Below are 18,683 nucleotides of genomic sequence, written 5' to 3' on the forward strand. Positions count from 1 at the left end.
TGTACAGAAATATTTAAGAAAACTCTTTGAAAGATGTCAAATAAGTATCTCTTGGGTTCATCCTCTCCCAGTGTATTGCCACTTTGCATTGTTTGGATCTTTTGGAAGCCACTGAACCCTTTCATACTCTCAATGAATCCCAAATGTGCTGGACTTTATTAACTTTTTTTAAAATTTGCTTCTTGTTTCAGTGGAAAAATTAACTTTGTTCATTTCTTTCCCTTCTGTTTCTAATTTCCCTCTTTTATAATCACTGTTCTTTCTGTCTCTACTTCTTAGCCATTTGTCTAGAAAGCTGTTATTGCACCTAATTTTTTTCCAGCATAGAGATAATTTCACTGCTCTTCTATGTATGTTCACTTGCTTACAATTAATTCAGATTTTTTAACCTTTTCCCCCCTCTCCAGTTCCTTTAAGGATGTTCCCACATTTAGTTTAGGTTTTGGAAATGAAGGAGTAAGTCACTCTCACCTGCATTCCATCTTGGGCCTTAGAACAACATGATGGGTTGTTGTGCTTATTTTGGGAGTTACAATGTCTTAGAAATTATTCAGTTGTCTGTAGCATAGGTGAAGAAGCTGAATAACTCGGCGCTTTTACATACAGGTGTCTCCTAGATTGGAGCAGACTTCAAAATGTCTTGAGGTTCATTTTTAACACTTGTGGAAAAATTATTTGTATGAGTTTTGTCTGAATTTCTGCAATTTGGAACAAGTCCATTTCGTTAACACAATTGTGTTTGGTTCTTACATAAAATGAAGCTTTCCCGTGTTTCCTGGGTTCACCACATAATGTGCAGAAAACAAAGATGTAAACTTCTCTGCCTGACCAGTTTTAGTGTGGTTTCTGGCTCAAGTTATTTAAGCAATTTCCTCATGCCATGTGGTTGATAGCAAACTGTGTGTGAATGGTAACACTGTCTGCAGCAAAGGAGCTTGCTGTCCTTTAAAAGAATTGTGTGCCGTTGTACCGACAATAGGATAAATGCAGCCATGAAGGATTTTCTAGGAAGAGCAAAGTGACTTGTTTCCAGGCAATTTCTTCCCTTGTTCCATACAGCCCAGGTAAGAGCTGGTCCCAGGGGCATGGAGAACATTTAGGAAATCGGAGGTGTGTGAGGGAAGAGCTGGGAGTGTAGGTCCTACCAGCTGGAACTACAACTGCAACAGGGCTGGCAGTGACCAGGGTGCTATGTTCCCACTTGGAGCTCCCCTTTGGAGAAGTCTCAGGGTAATCAGTTCAGTGCTTGCAAGTAACTTGGAGCTCTCTCTCTTGAGTCTTTCCTGAGCTGCATTGTCTGACGCCCCTCTGCTCTTGAATGCTTTTTTGTTAATTTAAAGGATGCAAATTTAGGAAACAGCAGAGAGGTTCCTAGAAGAGAGGTGCATGGGTAGGAGATCTTAGTAGTGTCACAACTGCTGGTAGTATCTTGCTAGCAAGTGACCTCAAGTTTAGAATGAATTTTTGCCAGAAGCTTAAAATTGAGTGTGAAAGCAGCAAAACAACTTCTTCATTCACAGCGTAAACAAACCAATCTTTGAAATAATTATGTTTTTTAAAATTTATAATTTGATTTATATTATTCAAGCTTTTCATGTAGAGGTTAATTCTCTCTTCTTGTAATGTTTGCATTTTATTTATGTAAAAGTATTGCAAAGAATATAACTATAAACCATAAATATCTTATGTGTATGTATATGCATAGAATAATTCTCTCTTCTCATAATTCTCAGGCATAAAAGTTTGTTTCTTTGGATTAACATTGCAATCTGGCTTGCCTTTGCTTAAAAATAAACCAACTCACTGCCAGATCTCTAAGTAGTAATGAGTCAATAAAATATTAAACATGAATAATGTAATGGGGCTGCTGGTTGACTGTGCTCTTGTTTGGAAAGTAGTGCAAACCTGACATGGAAAGGAAGGCAACTTCATTGGTGTCACATGGCATCTCAATTTGCTGAGGATATTACCTCACAGCAAGAACACTGTTGGATATCTGCTTGCCTTGAGCACCTTGAATTATGCTTGGACTAGGCTGCTGCTCTGAATCGTTTCAGAGATCTGCTTTGCTTAGTTGACTGAGGGGAATTGAGGAGATTAACTGCCTGTGCCTGTGACTATTATGTCAATATTGTGTGCCTGAAACTGCATGACATATATGAAGTAGCTTACACAGTTAGAATATTCTAATGCTTATGGACATAAAAAATGATTCAAGTAATGTTATTATAAGTATTTTTTTACTAGAAATAAAATATAGCAACCATTTTATGACTTTATCAAGATATATATAGACATGCACATAACTTGGCGTAACAAATGGGCCAAATTCTTAGCGAATATTAATTGGCATGGTATCTTTCATTTCAGTGTAGTTTGTGTCAGTTCAGTCAATTTGAATGTCTGTTCTAGGCCTTGGTAAATGGTAGCAGAAGTTAACTAATTTTGTTATTCCTTTTATGCACAAACACATGTTTAGTTTCAGCAACCTGCTTGTTCTGCTACTCTTCCCCACGCAGACCCAGCACCTCAGGGATGGAAAGTCCCTTGCACTGAAGGAGCCACCACCATTGGTGTTGTGCTGCTGTCCCTCACCAAAGAGCACATGGATGGTCAAAAGGCTGCTGTTAAAGATCTCAACCTCACTTTCCATAAGGGCCAGATAACAGCACTCCTGGGACCTAATGGAGCTGGAAAGACAACAGTTATGTAAGCCTGACTTTTAATGCTATTACTCTGATCTCTGCTATGCTTTTTCAGTTTAAAATTTTGTGAACTGTTTGCTATGCTTTTTTTTCCCCCCCAAATAAATATTTGATAAACTCCCCAAAGCACATGGAAAGTGAAGGTTGTACATATCTATGACGAAAGGAATGTAATGAGTAGAGAACTGAGTCCTCTGTGCCACCAGAACCATAATATGATATCCCAGGAACTGCTTAAGCAGGACTTGGGCATGTCTGGTTGGAGATGTGTCCAGAAACACATCTTGAAGGAGTGTTCTTTTTTGGCAACCTATATTTACTCATCTCATGGAGGGTGTGGACTTTTATGGTGTTTTTGTCCCTAGAAGTTGCAGGGGACTTTCTTGGAAGTTGACCAAAAATGACAGTAATAAAATGAAAAATGACCTTAGAAATGTCTCAACTAAGAAGCTTATGTTTTTACCTTTCTGTTAGCTATAATCAGCTTTCATCAAGCCAGTGACACAGAATGGGACTTAACTGGGAAATAGTCCTCGCAGAATACCCATGTGGAAAAGGAAACAACCACCTGTTATATTTGACTGGGGGGAAAAAAAAAAGATTTTGCTCTGGAAGAAGGGAAATTAAGAACTCTTGAGATCATGTTCAAAAAACAAAACAAAAAACACACCAACAAACAAACCAACCAAAAAAATCTCCAAACCCAAAAAGCCACCAAAATAAAAAAGTAGCTAAATCCAAACCCAAAACATTAGTGATGTCTCTATAACTATACTTGATTGAATTGGTGTTACTCTAAGGATGCCTCAGGATATCTAAGCGATGAGCTAATTGCATGTTATCTTGCTGATTTTTTTTCTTTTCTTATATCAGATCCCTGTTGACTGGTCTGTATCCACCGAGCTCTGGCACCATTATTGTTGATGGGAAGGACATACGGACAGAGCTGGCTGCCATCAGGACAGAGCTGGGTGTTTGTCCCCAGTACGATGTCCTGTTCAACACGCTTACGGTGCGAGAGCATCTCCTGCTTTACGGCTCAGTGAAGGCACCCGGGTGGACAAAAGAACAGTTGGATGAGCAAGTCAGCGGGTGAGTTTTCCTTCCTTTTCTTAAAATCTGTCAAGTAATTGGTAATGACTGTTGCAAGCCACCCAAATAAAAAAGAGAAAATGCAAAACTTACAAGGGAAAAACAATGGAAGCTGCAGGGTTTTGTGAGTTTTTGTCACATTTCATGTTCTGAAATCATGACTTGAAAATAAATTTCCTGGTGCCTAACTATTACTTGAATATATTTGTAGAGGGAACTGTCAATTGTTAAAACTGTCAACTATTAAAAACCTGGTATACAGAACCATCAAATAATGATGTTTTCACTGGAGTGGAGGTGCTTAGCCTTGTAAAAGTTGCAGGGGTTCCACCTCATGCTGTCTGCCTTACTTCTATCCTTGATGGAGAAGCAGATAGAAAAAAAAACTGCAGTGCTTACCCCGAGTTTTTAAATAAATCAACAAAATTACTTTATATATTCATTATCCTGTATTCCTTCACCTGCAGCAGAAGAAAGGTTAGAAAACCAGAAAATCCAGGTAAAGGCAGTGATTGCTACAAATATTTTTAAATAAGCCACCTCATTTTCCTTTGCCAAATCCAGCCTTGAAATGTTTTTAATAAATGATGAGGTTTAAAAATGAAAAATACAATAGCAAAAATAAGTCAGAGCTCTGACATGAACTCAGAGGATTTACCACTTGTCAGGTGAAAAACATTTGCTAGTGTTTTTGTGCTGATACTTCTTCAATATAGGACTATTTTTTAGTCCTATATTGAAGTCCTAGATATTAATTTTTTCTAGTGTATATTAAAGTAACTAGTAAACTCTACAAGCTGAAATCTGGTTCATTAATAGCAAACTGCATTTATTCTACTTCAGAAATAAAAGGTATGCTTTTCAAACAGTGTGGAAGTGTAAAAAGTCTGTATTTACCTTCTGACTCATACTAGACTCTGAGAAGGGCTGGGCATTTCCATGCTTCAATGGAAAAAAATGTCAAGTTGATGAGACTCTTCCTTAGGTGTACAATCAGGCATATGCAGAGGCATTTGCGGCAGAGCGGCTTTCCTTTTTGGTAGCAATCACAAAAGGCTGTTACTTTTAAATTGGGATCTGAACAAACTCAGGTGTGGACACCCTGTTCTCTCCAGAAACAACAGAAGGAATTCTCTAGAATTACAGAGACAAAACAAACTTAGTAAATGGTTTAAAATTGATGCAAAATAATGTTCTGTATCTTAATGTACTTAAACTGCAGAATTGTAATTCTAGCAGCAGTCCGTCATACTAATGGCACATGAGAACACTCAGAACTCTGCAGACCTTGCTAGTAAGAAAAATTATTTTTAAAAGACTTCAGAGAAATTGGAAAGGCAACAAAAGAATGAAGCAAAAGAGCTTCATTTTATTAGCTAAAAGAGCAGGCTTCTAAAGAGATTAAGAATAATTTTTCTCACTATATATCTATAGAACAGCTATTGAAATGTGTTTTCTTAAAAATGAGAAATTTCTCTTAAATGAGAAATTTCTCTTAAAAATTTCTCTTAAAAATTTCTCTTAAAAATGAGACATTTACTCTCAGGGTAAATGTCATTGCTTACAGACTGCATATTCACTGAAATGATTCAGGAGTTTAGCTTAGGACTGTTGAGCCTTCTATGTCTTGCTTGCCAAGCTGATAGCAGCTGAAAGCTCTTAGGTCAGTGACTGTATTCTCAGTGTGATGAAAAATAAGTTAAAGGTCTTTATTAATCATGTTTCCATACCATGCTCAGATGCAAGACCAGCATCTTGCAAGGGCAAAGGCTGAATTGGAAACATCTGTAAGATGTCTCCCAGTCCTTAACATAGGAATTAGATTAAATTTGATTACATAATATTATTCTACTCAGGGATCTCTAATCAGTTTATTTCCCAAAACTAGCAGTCTTTATTATTATTTAGAGGGGTTATAATCTGTAGTTTGCTGAAGTTGTTGGACAAATTAGTATTAATTTTATTATCTTTAATTTAAAATTTTCCTTTTCAATATTATTTAAAATCTGTGCATCTGAGGATGATAAGCATTTATGCTTTGTAGGTAGAGATTTTTTTTTCCTATTTGTTTTTGATACCAAAGTATATCATCAGACAGAGGTAGCGATTTTATTGCTTTCCATTTACAATGAATTTTCAGTACTTGTTCTCTGAGTGGACAGAATGTGACTAGAAAGCATTTTCAAATTGGTCCTGTTTCTGTATTCCTATTTAAGAGCTCTGGAAGATGTGGATTTATCCCAGCATCAGTACAAACCTGTTGGAGCCCTTTCTGGGGGAATGAAAAGGAGGTTGTCAATTGCCATCTCCTTTATTGGAAACTCAAAGACAGTTGTTCTGGATGAGCCCACCAGTGGCATAGATCCGTGTTCTCGCCGTAGTATCTGGGATGTTCTTCTGAAGTACAAAACTGGTACAAAGTTCATGCACATCGTTTGCTTCTTATTTTCTTTTCTGTATTTTTTTTTCAATAAATTTAAACTGGATAGTCAAAGTGTACTCAAAATATTATCAAAAGCTAAATACATTCATTTCTGAGGAAACATTAAGTTGATTTTGGTAACTTTAAGGCAAGTCAAATGGTATTACAAGAATTATCCGCTATTGCACAGAAAGACGCCCAATCTTAAAGACTGAGCTTAGTCCTAAGTCCTGTCCTGATGTTTCTCCCCTTTCTTCAGCTTCCCAAAATTGCTTTCTGGTTTCCATTTCCTGTTTTGCATATACCTGTATATAGATGCTTATATACTTCTAATAAAAATATATTCATTGTCAGTCTGCTACACTAATTCTAAAATTGATAGTCAGAAGCAAACTCTTCAGCTAGTGAGCAATCAATTAGCTGTAGTAACTCACATCAAGTGATCCATTGAAAGAGACACTGCTGTTACGTCATTTTAAGGAATTTCTTAAGCTTTTAGAACAGCTGGAGGTTCTAAAGCCTTAATACTCTTCGCTAAGGATAAAACAGGGCAAAGTTTAGAACTGAATGTAACTCAATTTGTAATTCTGACAGCATATTTTGTTTGTGTAGTAAAGATTTTAAAGAGTCCTGAAAATATGTTGCCCCAAGGCTAAAGGACCCTTGTGAGGGGTTTCTCTGGAAACCAGGTTTTGTAGACATGTACCAATCTTTGTCATGCAGGTTGCACTCTGATCTTTACCACTCACCATCTCGATGAGGCCGAGGTGCTCAGTGATCGCATTGCCATCCTGCAGCGAGGCCAGCTGAGGTGCTGTGGCTCTCCCTCTTATCTGAGGGAGACATATGGCCAGGGACACAGTCTAACACTCATAAAAAAGGTAAGTTAAAAATGTACTGTACTGAACTCAAGAGTGCCTATCAAGTACAGTTTAAGGGAGATGTATATCCCTGCAAGGAAGTAATATGTTTAGTAATAGGATTATTAGAGAACCAGCAAAACATGTTTTTATTGGCTTCCTTGGTTGTTTTGGGTGGATGGTATTATTATTGCTATTCAGATGGATGCAACAGCATCTTTGAAAATGCCCAGTTTCAGCTAAATACTGATACCTTGTCTCACTGCCCTTTATTCCTGAGAGGTAGTCTCTGTGATGCAGTTTCATTAGTGGACTTTTTCCTGTATGAATTCTAATATTGAGACCAATACTTCTGGTAATATTTAATTTTTTCTGCATTATTATCTTTCTTTCTTTATAGCCCTCTGTGTTTGAAATCCAGGACCCTAAGCACATTGTTCAGGTCACTTCTCTGGTACAGACCCACATTCCAGAAGCCTTCTTGAAAGATAACAGTGGGACTGAGCTGACCTATGTGATCCCAGAAAGGGCAGATAAGACCTCTTTTAAAGGTCTTTTCCAAGCTTTAGATCAAAGCCTTCAGCATCTACATGTGACTGGCTATGGCATTTCTGACACAACTTTGGAAGAGGTACTTGTAGTTTTTCTGTGTAATGACATTTTCTTGGTTAGAGAATCTTGATTGTATCTTTTATATTGCACAATTTCTTGTGAGAAGCACATTTTCAAAAAAAACCAAAAAACAAACACAAGCAAACAAACAAACAAAACCTCCCAAATCAGTTAAAATCTATACTGTGTAGTTTTGCTTTGCTCTTAATTTCAGCACCCACTCTACTATGGCATATTTTTTTCTTTTAAGAATCTAATGTGAAGACTGATGAACTGTGTAACCCTTAAATGTTTTTTTCTGCATTAACTTAAGGGAAATGTAATGTGTCGTTGACATTGAGAAGCAGTGTTGTCCTAAGCCCGTAGCATTGGAACAAACTTTGGGCTTTCAAGTCTGGTGATTCAGCTCAGGTGACTCTTTGGACTGAAAAAAAAAATGCTAAGAATACATTTCAACTTACTAGTTCTGAAGCTTAGATCTTAGCCAAACTGTATGATGAAGTACCTAAAGAATATTTTTTGTGTATACTGGAAGACAAAGTCTTTGATATAAGTATACATCAACATATATACACACATATATGTACATGTATATGTGTGTATATACTAAATGGATCAGAGGAAGAGAGTCTGTTATGCATCTTCATAATTCTGAATTTAGCTCTGTGTAAATAGCCATGTCAGCAAGTGGTTATTTCTTTTTGACTTTTTTTTACCCTATTTATAATTTCGAAATGACAAGATTCCCTAAACCACCACTATCCAAGTACTGTACTATAGATCCTTTAGGAATAATTTTTTTTCACTTCAAGTGATGATAGGAGGCTAATGTCTCCTAGCATACATAATTTACAACTTTAATAAACATTTTATTTAATCTTATGAAGTAAATTAGATTCCTGTGATACAATTCTATGAGGCAAGTAAAAAAATATTGAAAAGTTTTTATTTTCATATAGAAGATGGATGATTAAGATGGTATAAGTAATAATATTGTTCACTGCCAACATTATAGATTTGGAGGTAATGTATATATTAAGAATACTTTTGGGTTACATCCCCATGAGATAACACAAGACTTTCCAGAGCTGACATGTATAAAGTAAATGTGAAGTTGTCATGATATGAGGATGATTCTTCAGTGAGCTGAATCTATGACTCAGTTGAGAGCTTGCTTTTGGCTGTTTTGTGAAGGGGAAGTTTAAAACATCTTTAAATGTGTATTAGATATTAATGTATCATTCTTCAGCTTGAAGATTTAATGCATTAATTTGGGTTGATTTCTGTCATCTCTGCATCTCATCATTAATTGTCATTACAACCTCAATTCTCTATTATCTTATCAAAAGCCACTTTGCATTGGGAACTAAAAGGATAGCACATAATAGCACTATTTATTCAAACAATTCAATCTGGAAATGAAGAACCTTGGTCTTAAAGGAAGAAATGTATTATAATTTTTTTTGTTCTTTCTTTTTGTCCTCTTATACACTCACCATTATTGTTTTTAATTTTGAGGGACACTCACACTCTCTAAAAATTGCATTCACTGAGGGAAAATAGACTTCCATTTATATTTCAAAGGAATCTTAAAGTGCTAACAGTTTCTGACACCTTTAAATATCACTAATATTAAATTTGCTCTTATTTAGGCTTTAGATATCTTTTCCAACCATTTGTATTTGTATATTTTATAATATTTGTACTCCAAAGTGTTGGTAGAACCAAAAGGAGAGTAGAAGGCTAGTTAATTAAATTAAGCATATACTAAGAGCTCTCTGGAGGATGCTTTTTCACTTTCTGGCAACTCTGGAGATTTCAAAGGTTATTGCTTTCTTGCTTTTCTTTGAGGGGAGAACAAAACAATTGTAACTTCTTTTCAAAACAAGATGTTTCAAAATTTTTTAATTGAGTACTGATTTTAAATTATTTTCTTTTGAAATTATCTGAGAGTTTGCATCAAAACATTCCAGGGAAAGGCATATACCTCCTTGAAATGATGTGCACCTTCTAGTGAGATGCAGGGTGCTCCAACACGTTCTGGTGATGGCACAACCACATTAATCTATTTCACTGTAATATTGTCATTTGGCCAGACTTGTTTGCTCGAGGACAGAAAGCACTTTTTGTCCTTGACAAGTCCTTAGTCAGATATAGACTTGCTAGTCAAAACAGAAATTAAATAGAATTTAATTCAGAGAATTACAGTGTGACAGTGTTCGCAGGGGTATGAGGATGAGGGAAGAGATGAGGATCTGACTCCATGTTTCAGAAGGCTTGATTTATTATTTTATGATATATATTATATTAAAACTATAATAAAAGAATAGAAGCAAGGATTTCATCAGAAGACTAGCTAAGAATAGAAAAAGAAGGAATGAAAACAAAGGCTTGTATCTCGGACAGAGAGTCTGAGCCAGCTGACTGTGTAGAAACAACTGCATGAGACCAATCACAGATGCACCTGTTGCATTCCACAGTAGCAGATAACTATTGTTTACATTTTGTTCCTGAGGCTTCTCAGGAGAAAAAATCCTAAGGATTTTCAGAAAATATCATGGCTGCATTACAGAATTTTACAGAATATTCTGGGTTAGAAGGGACCCAAAAGGGTCATCAAGTCCAGGTCTTAAGTGAATGGCCCACATGGGGATTCACCCCACAACCTTGCTGTCATTAACACCATGCTCTGACTAACTGAGCAAGCAGGAATTTCTAGGGCATGTGGGGAGAAGATGCTCTGCTGAGGTCTAGAATATGCCTTCATTTAGATGTAGCAAGAACACACTGTCTCTTTGTCATGGTGCCTAATCCTGACTTTTCCATACCTGTGTGTTTCAGTAGGTACTCACTCTGTTTATAACATTGTTAGGCTAACGCCACTTCTGTTCACAATATCTGGTTCAACATCAGGTAAATTATCATATCTTCTGTACAATGTAGTTCCTAATGATTCCTATTCTTAAGAGGATATTTGAAAACTGGATACCATGGGAGGAATGGGCAATGCAGGTGGCCCTCTGCCTTTATAGCTCTATCAGAGTATCTGTCAATGAAGCTACAACAGACAGAGAATGTATTAGAAAAGCATTTGGTGGGTTTGTTTAATTTTTTTTAAGGTCTAACTACATCCTCTCTACAGTGACTTAATGAGATTAAATAAGAAAATGTGTCTGCAGCTATTTTAGCACTGAAGTAAAAATATGTAGGCAACATTCTGTAGTGTAGGCACTGTCCTAGCCACAGATATGTAGTTTGTGGTTTCACCAAGTGGCTGACACACCTGAAGGACACGATGCCATCTGGAGGGAGCTAGACAGGATCAAGAATTGGGCCTGTGGGAATCTCTTGAGGTTTAACAAGACCAAGTTCAAGGTGCTGCCCCTGGGTCGGGGCAACCCCCAGTACCAACACAGGCTGGGGATGAACACGTCAGAACAGCCCTGCCCAGAAGGATTTTGGAGTGCCGGTGGATGAGAGATTGAACATGGCCCAGCAATGTGCACTCAGAGTCCAGAAAGCCAAAGGTGTCCTGAGCTGCATCCAAAGCAGCATGGCCAGCAGGGTGAGGGAGGGGATTCTGCCCCTCTGCTTTGCCCTGGTGAGACCCCACCTGCAGTGCTGCACCCAGCTCTGGGGTACCCAGCACATGAGGGACAGGGACCTGTTGGAACGAGTCCAGAGGAGGCCACCAAGGTGAATAGATGGATGGAGAACCTCTCCCCTGAGGAAAGGCTTGAGAGAGTTAGGATTGTTCAGCTGGGAGAGGAGAGGGCTTTGAGGTGACCTAATTGTGACCTTCTGTACCTGAAGGGAGCCTATGAGACAGAGAGGGACTTTTCACAAGAGCATGCAGTGACCGGACACGGGGCAGTAGGTTTAAATTAGACATTAGGAAGAAATTCTATTTTGTGAAGGTGGTGAGGCAGTGTATTGGGTTGTCCAGAGAAGCTCTGGATGTCCCATCCTTGGAACTGTTCAAGACTAGGCTGTATGCAGTTCTGAGGAATCTGGTCCACTGGAATATGTTCTTGTCCGTGGCAGAGGAGTTGAAAATAGACGATTTTGAAGATCCCTTCAAACACAGGGCTTTCAGTGATTCTATGATTCAGTTGTTGCAGTTTAGTTTGGTTTGTTTGACAGAATTGGTGTTCATAGCTGTCATCAAACAGGTCCAAGAAAACAAATTAGAATGTGGCTTTAGACTGTCAGGATCTGCCTCCAGGGTCTAATACAGAAATATCAGGCCAGAAATTTCTGGTCTTGCAGTTGTTAATGGCCAAAGTTGCTCCCTGAAAGCTGGCAGGTAACAAATGCAATCAATAACCACTGTTAAATGGCAATTATATTGACTAAGCAAAATATGGTTTTTGTAACAGTCAGACGTTAGAAAGTCAAGAAATATCTTTCAAGAGCTATAAAGTACTTCACATTGACTGGTTTTTATTGTCTATTGTATGAGCTCCTTGGAAACAAGGAATTCTTTGTTATAGCTGAGATCAGATTCTTTTGTGGGAAGAAATAAATGGTTTCTTAATGATTTCTGAAAGTTGCACTCTGGGTATAATCTGTCTTGCAGCTCCACCCAAACAGAGAGGTAAGAGCAAAAGAAAACTTTGATCAAGACAAAGAAAAAAATTTGGTTGTTCTTTTTCTGTTTACTTTGAGATGCTCATGGTACCTGTATTTTCTGTAAATTTTTATTTTTTTTTTTCTTTTTACTTGAGGTTCTTAGATCACTATTTAAATTGCAGTTCAGGTTAAGATAAGAAAATGTTACTTGTGTTTTTATTTTGAGCTTACAAGAAGTGGGGAGTGTGTGAATAAGGCTCATTATGAAAGCTTCTGCAAGGCTGAGGTACGGATAAATGGAATGCATGTCTATGAAATTCAACAGGCTTTATGTGGACAGAACTGTGAAACAGGTTTAAGGAAGAAATAGTAGGTTGGACACATATCTGTTAGGGAAAGTGCATATAGCATTTAAATAGACCTCATGATTATGAAGTTGGTGAATTCTGCTGGGTTTTTATAATTTTAACTATAAGTCCCTTCTGACATGCATTCTCCTACTTTAGAAAAATCAATCCTTTCAATTTCAAGCTAGTGCATAGTTTTAGATTGTTGCTTTTATAGAAAAGTAATTTCAGTTTTTCTCATGGCGATTTTAGGTAACAGGATCCTATAATCTCTATCCAATTTGGGGTTTGCAAGCTAATGTTTTGCTACTAAACTCACATTGTTGCCCAGTCTCCTCTGCAATATTAGTTTTACAAGACTTTGTTCACCTTGGCTGTCTCTGATGATTGCCTTGTCCTTTATATGTCTTTCAGTAACGTTATTGTCCATGTGCTTGCACATATCTGGCACGTTTTCTGAGTGTCCCTAGACATTGTGAATTCCCTGGAATCTGTAGGTTCTCAGCTCTGTAGGATTTTGTACATTAGATTTAGATGCTCTAGTACAACTAGAACTCTTTGGTAACAGTTCTAGTTGTGCCCATAGATTTCTAGCTGGAGAATCAGAAGAGAGTTAAGCTGTTTCCTTGGTAGAAACTGCAGTAACTGAGCTCCAAAATGTACCAAGGCTTAGGGGCATAAAAAGCCAATCAAGGGCAGACAGTCTATTGAAAAATCTTTGCAGATAAAAGTGTTCATAGGTCAGCAATGTTTTGCATGGATTTTTGCATCTATTGACATTTATTTCATTTTCCTTATCCCCAAGATTTTAACTGGAGAGCTTGACTAATTTTATAGTAATATTCTAGTAAGGTGTTTACAGCAGTCAGTAGTAATTTCTGACAGTCTGGATGGTTTAGAATATATATATATATATATATATGTAAAATAGTTTTAGAAAATCAATTGATTCTAAAGTACTTTTTCTAAAGTACTTTTTTCTACTTTCATGAAAGGTTTTTCTGAAGCTGCTGCAGGACTCAGAGAAGATGCCCTATGTTCCACAGGCAGCACACCTAGACCATACAAATGGTGCCGAACCAGTCCGTAAGTACAAAATGATGTGCCTTCTGAAGCAACTAGATTTATAAAGATCAAAAACACAAATGTAAACACGCACAAAGTTCCCAAAAGTGAGGAATGCACAAGCAAATGGAGAATACTTCTTGCTACCACCTGGTAATTTCTTTTTTGTGTGTCTGCCTCGGGAAGTAGTTTTTCTGTGTCTGCTGTGATTTACCTCTATCCCTTCACAGTCATCTTCCCACCCTTTTGTGGACACATGCATTCTCTCACTGCAGCAGCATTGACTTACTGCTTTGTACCAGTCCCTGGAAACTAATTATCCCCTTTGTCTCATACTGAAAATGGATAAATATTACAGACATATACCACAGGTATAAAATCTCTACACTCTAAGAAAAGTACATTCATGTTCATCCACATACAATTCAAAGGAAGAAATAAAAAGCTGGTTCCCCTTGGAGTAGATAATTCATCTTCTTAAGTCCCATGTTATTTTAGGTTCCTTTACATCTTGTTTTAAGGAAAAACCCTTCATATTTCTCTTTTTTTGCCCTGCAAGCCTGGGAGGAGGTCCTTTCAAGTGCTTCTGAAAATGCAGGAAGATTTTTCTCTTTTAAAAATTCTCTTCATAAGAAGAATGACTAATCATCACTAATGATCATAAGGTGATGCCATTATAAAATCCAAGACTCAAGTTCTCTAATGTCAGTGCCCATCAAGTTGATAAATGTTTTCACATTGGTTCTGGGATTTTCATGCTTCTATACTTACCCTGTTTCTATTTGAAGATTGACATTTAGATTATAGTTTTCTTTGGTTAGATGTCAAGAACTTTGTTCTATGTGCAATACTTTTCATTATGTTTTTATAAAGTACAGACATAGGAAAGCCCTGATCTGTGGACCCTTAATGTTACTGTAACAGAAATAACAATTTTCAGCCAAGCTTTCTTTATTTGTTGAGATAAATTCAATTGAATCTGCCAGTAATAAGTAATCATTGCCAAAAATGGTGGTCTAAGGTGAGACCTTTTCTCACAAAGTGCAAGCTTGAATAGTTGACTTTTTCCACAGGGTGTGTTTGCTGGGCTATTCCATCTTGAATCAGTGAAGATGTAAGTGTATAAAACTCAAACAACCACACTAAGCAAATAAAATTGCCACTTTTTCAATGGTGAGAATGAGACTTCTCTTCAAAACACAGTTTTGAATATCTCTTATTTTATAAGGGTCAATTTATTTATTCAAGATTCAGCTAGGACATCTGAACTAGTTTCAAATCATAACAATCTATCTTTTCCACATTACATTTTCATTAAAGAGTAAGATTTACAGTTCCTAAAGTAATGAAGACAGTATATTCTACTGAAGAACTTGATATACTTTCCTATCTTCATCTCAAAATGTATAAAGAAGTATTTGTTTAAGTTATTACATTAATAAAGAATTGAGTAATCAGAGACTCTGTATTTTTTCACCCTGATAAATTATAGCAAGTATATGTGATGATAATGCCATTTCTTTGGGGATGAGAGTACTGGAAAATTGTCATTCATTGCAGATGACTGTCATTCATCATTAAGGACAGTTGTGAAATGTAGGCATAAGGGATCTGGGAAATGGTCATGAAAGGTATCCATCATTGTCCAAAGTTAACCAGAATACTCCATGGGCAATAGCTTGACTTGTATAACTTTGTCTTTGAAAGCAGGTTCAAAGGCAGTCAAACTTTCTTTTGTCAGAGTAGTCAAATGAATTTTCAAAACCCCTTAGAGCAAGCAGCTGGGATTATTGAGGAGATCACAGGATGCTGCTATTTGATTTGTAAAAGAATTTAGGCTAGAGAGATGCTTTCACAAAGCACAGATCTGAGCTCAAGCAGGGGTGTTGGCTATCCTTTAATGCTGCTGAGCTCTTGAGGTGTCAGGATTGTGCAGAAATCAAAATGTTGTCTAATGTCTCCTGGACAAGGAGGCTTAGCAGAGAGGTGTGTATGTCTCTTCTTAAATGAAACTGCAGAAAATCAGTATTTGATTTAGGCTGACCACCAATGCCAAAAACACACAAGAGACATTATTTCAGCAAAATATGACAGTATCTCACTGAAGTTAGAGCTGAGATAATTTCTAGTTATGTTTTACAGTGTCTTAGTGTACTGTGTCTTATTGGAATTGAGTTACATTTCTTCATAGCAGCCTCTATGATGCTGTGTTTTGGATTTGTGACTGAAACAGTATTGATAACATGCTAGTGTTTTGGCTATCACTGAATAGTATTAGTGGTGCCAAGGCTCTCTTTTCCCATGTCCCTGCTATATGAGTAAGCTGAGGATGGGAAAAAGGACGTGAGAGGACACAAGCTGGACAGAGGAGCTAAATTTGCCAGAGAGTTATTTAATGCTACAGAGTGCCATTCTTGACAACAAAAGCTTTTTTGAGGAGTTAGCTGTTGCTACCAGTGGCTGAGCATGCCTACTTGTGGGAGGTGGTGACTGTTTGCCTTTGCATGATCTGGGTTGGATTTTTTTTGGTTTTAGTTTGTTTCTTTTGGGTTTATTTTTCTTTCTTTTTCCTTTACTGCTGAAACTGCCTGTGTCCTGACCAACAATTTTTCTTGCTTGCTCTTTTCCAATTCTCTTCCCCATCCTGATGGAGGAGGGGGAGTATGGGTGAGCAACTGTTTGGTGCTTTGCTGCTGCTTAAGGTCAGCAATGAAAATAATGTAAAACAAACTCAGAATTATTTATGCATTTTTAAATGAAAATGTTATAGTTAATTAACAGTCCATTAATTAAATTAATTGTAACAGTTTTAACACTGGTAATTTTAAAGATGCAAAGCACGCTGTAATATATAGTAGTTTGTTTCCATTGTGAATGGTTTTCTCTAAATTTTTAGTTTTATTCCAGTGAAAAAACCTTGGGCTAAAATTAACTTTTTTGTGAAAAGAGTTAGAATTTTTTTAAGTCAGGGATTACTGTGTGCAGACATAGTACATGGATATATTATAGTACAGTCATGCATTATTAATTTATACACAGTTGGAACATACAGTGATTATTGTGTTGTAGATGTATACAGAGCATGCAGAAAAATGGTTAGACTGAGCTTGCAATGACTGTTTGACAAGATCATTGAAGCCAAATAGCCTAGAGAAATGGAGAAACCAACTCTATGGAGGCCAATAAAATTACATAATCCACAGCAGGCAGTATATATACAGAAATAATCAGGAGAGCTAAGAGCAAGTCCAAAAGGTCAGTAGCTAACCATGGATAAATGACAAAAGAATCTGAACATATGCAAAAGCAGGTAATAGGCTAGTGAGCAGTCTCACTGGCTCATTCAGGGACCAATCTTGTTGAATTAAGATACTCAGATGTTTTGCTGAAGAGCCAAATTATTTAATTTTGTAGCATTTATTGTCTTAGAAATTTCTGGGACATACCAACTTTGGATCTAGTCCCATCTGGCAGTAAACTACAGTTGGAACCCTTGAGGTAAAATGAAACTATACTGTAGAAAATTCAAAATTGATTAGTTATATTTTTGCACAGAGTAACACGTAACATTTGAATTTTCTTGCCATATAATATTACAGAGACTTAGAATATTGCATTACGTTTTCAAAAGCCAAAGAATGGTTATTAATGGATGTATAATATGAACACATATAGTAACAGTAGTGCTATTAAGGCTTACATGCCTCTGGACATCTTGGATAAATTAGCCTCTGAAAGTGTGGGTGTGGAAGCAGGGTGATACATAACTACCTTTTAATGTTGCTTTACCCTTTCTCTGAAGCAGCTGGTGTTAGCCATTTTGAACCATATTGGGCCAAATGTGATGTTGCTCCTGTTGGAGGATTGATGAAATCAACAATATACAGTACTCATAAAGCTCAGCTAAAAGCTAATTTACTACGAAATTCTAGCTGACAAAAAAGCAGTTCTTAATAGTGAAATATCAAAATCAAGAGCTTTTGTAAATTTCAGCTGGGTTTCAACTCTGCCTTTTAATTATCTTCATGAATGATGCTGGAGTAAACATAACCTTGCTGATGAAAAAGAAAGACAACTGCTAAAAGGTGATAAGTGAGACCAGTCCTAAGGACTGACTTAGATCACTTGCAAAGCTGAATCCATTTTAAATAAAGGGTATTTTAATTAAGCCAAATGCTAGGCATGTCTGTGTGATGGGGAGTAATATCCTGGAAAACACTGACTGAGTTATCTGCTGATCCTGGTTGAGAAGCATTTTAAGACAGCTGAGGTGATTTATATTTGATCTGAGTGTACAAAATGTTGCGAAGAAGTAATTTAGACTATCCATTCCAAATTGATGAGACTGATGCTACAATACTAGTACAATCTTTTTGTCCACACTTTTAAGTTTGAATGACTTTAGGAAGAAATTGAGAATTCAGAAAGTGAGCAGAGAAGAATTAATATTTGTAGGTTGGCAGTGAAGTCCTTATAAAGGCACCATCAGGGCTCCTTTTATGTAGTTTATCAAAAATAAGATAGAGATGTGGTTTGCTTAAAGATCCTATTTTTTTTTTAGTCCATGGAGAATACATCTGTTAAAGTATAATTCTACCTTTTATTTAAGCAGAAGAGAGAAATTAAATAAAGGAAGAAAAAAAGTAAGCAAATAGCTGTAATCTAAAGACAGGCAAGAGTTAATTAGCAGTTGGACTTTATCTACCCAGGGAAGTGTGCTACTTCTCCTGGTGCATTTGGCACAAGACTTGGATCTTTGCAGAAAATATTCTATAGTAAAGGGTGTTATTGATTTCTGCACATGAGCAGCAGAGTGGAATTTGATGTCTTTTGGTAAATGATCAAGTGGTTTCTTCTATTCTTAAACAGGATATTTTAATCAAATATGACTAATTGAGTTAACTGTAATTAAAAATGAAAAGGCTTGACAGTGATTTTTACAATATCCTTGAAGTTATATTTTAACATCCATTTTTAAATGGAGCTAACTTCTTTCAATTCCCTCTAA

General features: G+C 36.7%; 1 protein-coding gene across 1 annotated transcript in view; it reads left to right on the forward strand.

The window, feature by feature from the left end:
• Nucleotides 1-18,683, forward strand: part of ABCA13 (ATP binding cassette subfamily A member 13) — a 170,353-nt gene that overhangs the window by 69,635 nt on the left and 82,035 nt on the right. Inside the window, exons 30-35 of the mRNA XM_066545835.1 lie at nucleotides 2,520-2,709; nucleotides 3,579-3,797; nucleotides 6,014-6,210; nucleotides 6,943-7,100; nucleotides 7,480-7,710; nucleotides 13,606-13,696. Coding sequence (XP_066401932.1) covers nucleotides 2,520-2,709; nucleotides 3,579-3,797; nucleotides 6,014-6,210; nucleotides 6,943-7,100; nucleotides 7,480-7,710; nucleotides 13,606-13,696 — 1,086 coding nt within the window. The remainder of the gene's footprint in view (nucleotides 1-2,519; nucleotides 2,710-3,578; nucleotides 3,798-6,013; nucleotides 6,211-6,942; nucleotides 7,101-7,479; nucleotides 7,711-13,605; nucleotides 13,697-18,683) is intronic.

The sequence above is a fragment of the Molothrus aeneus genome, chromosome 1 (genome assembly GCF_037042795.1).
Source record: "Molothrus aeneus isolate 106 chromosome 1, BPBGC_Maene_1.0, whole genome shotgun sequence".
Taxonomy (NCBI): Eukaryota; Metazoa; Chordata; class Aves; order Passeriformes; family Icteridae; genus Molothrus; species Molothrus aeneus.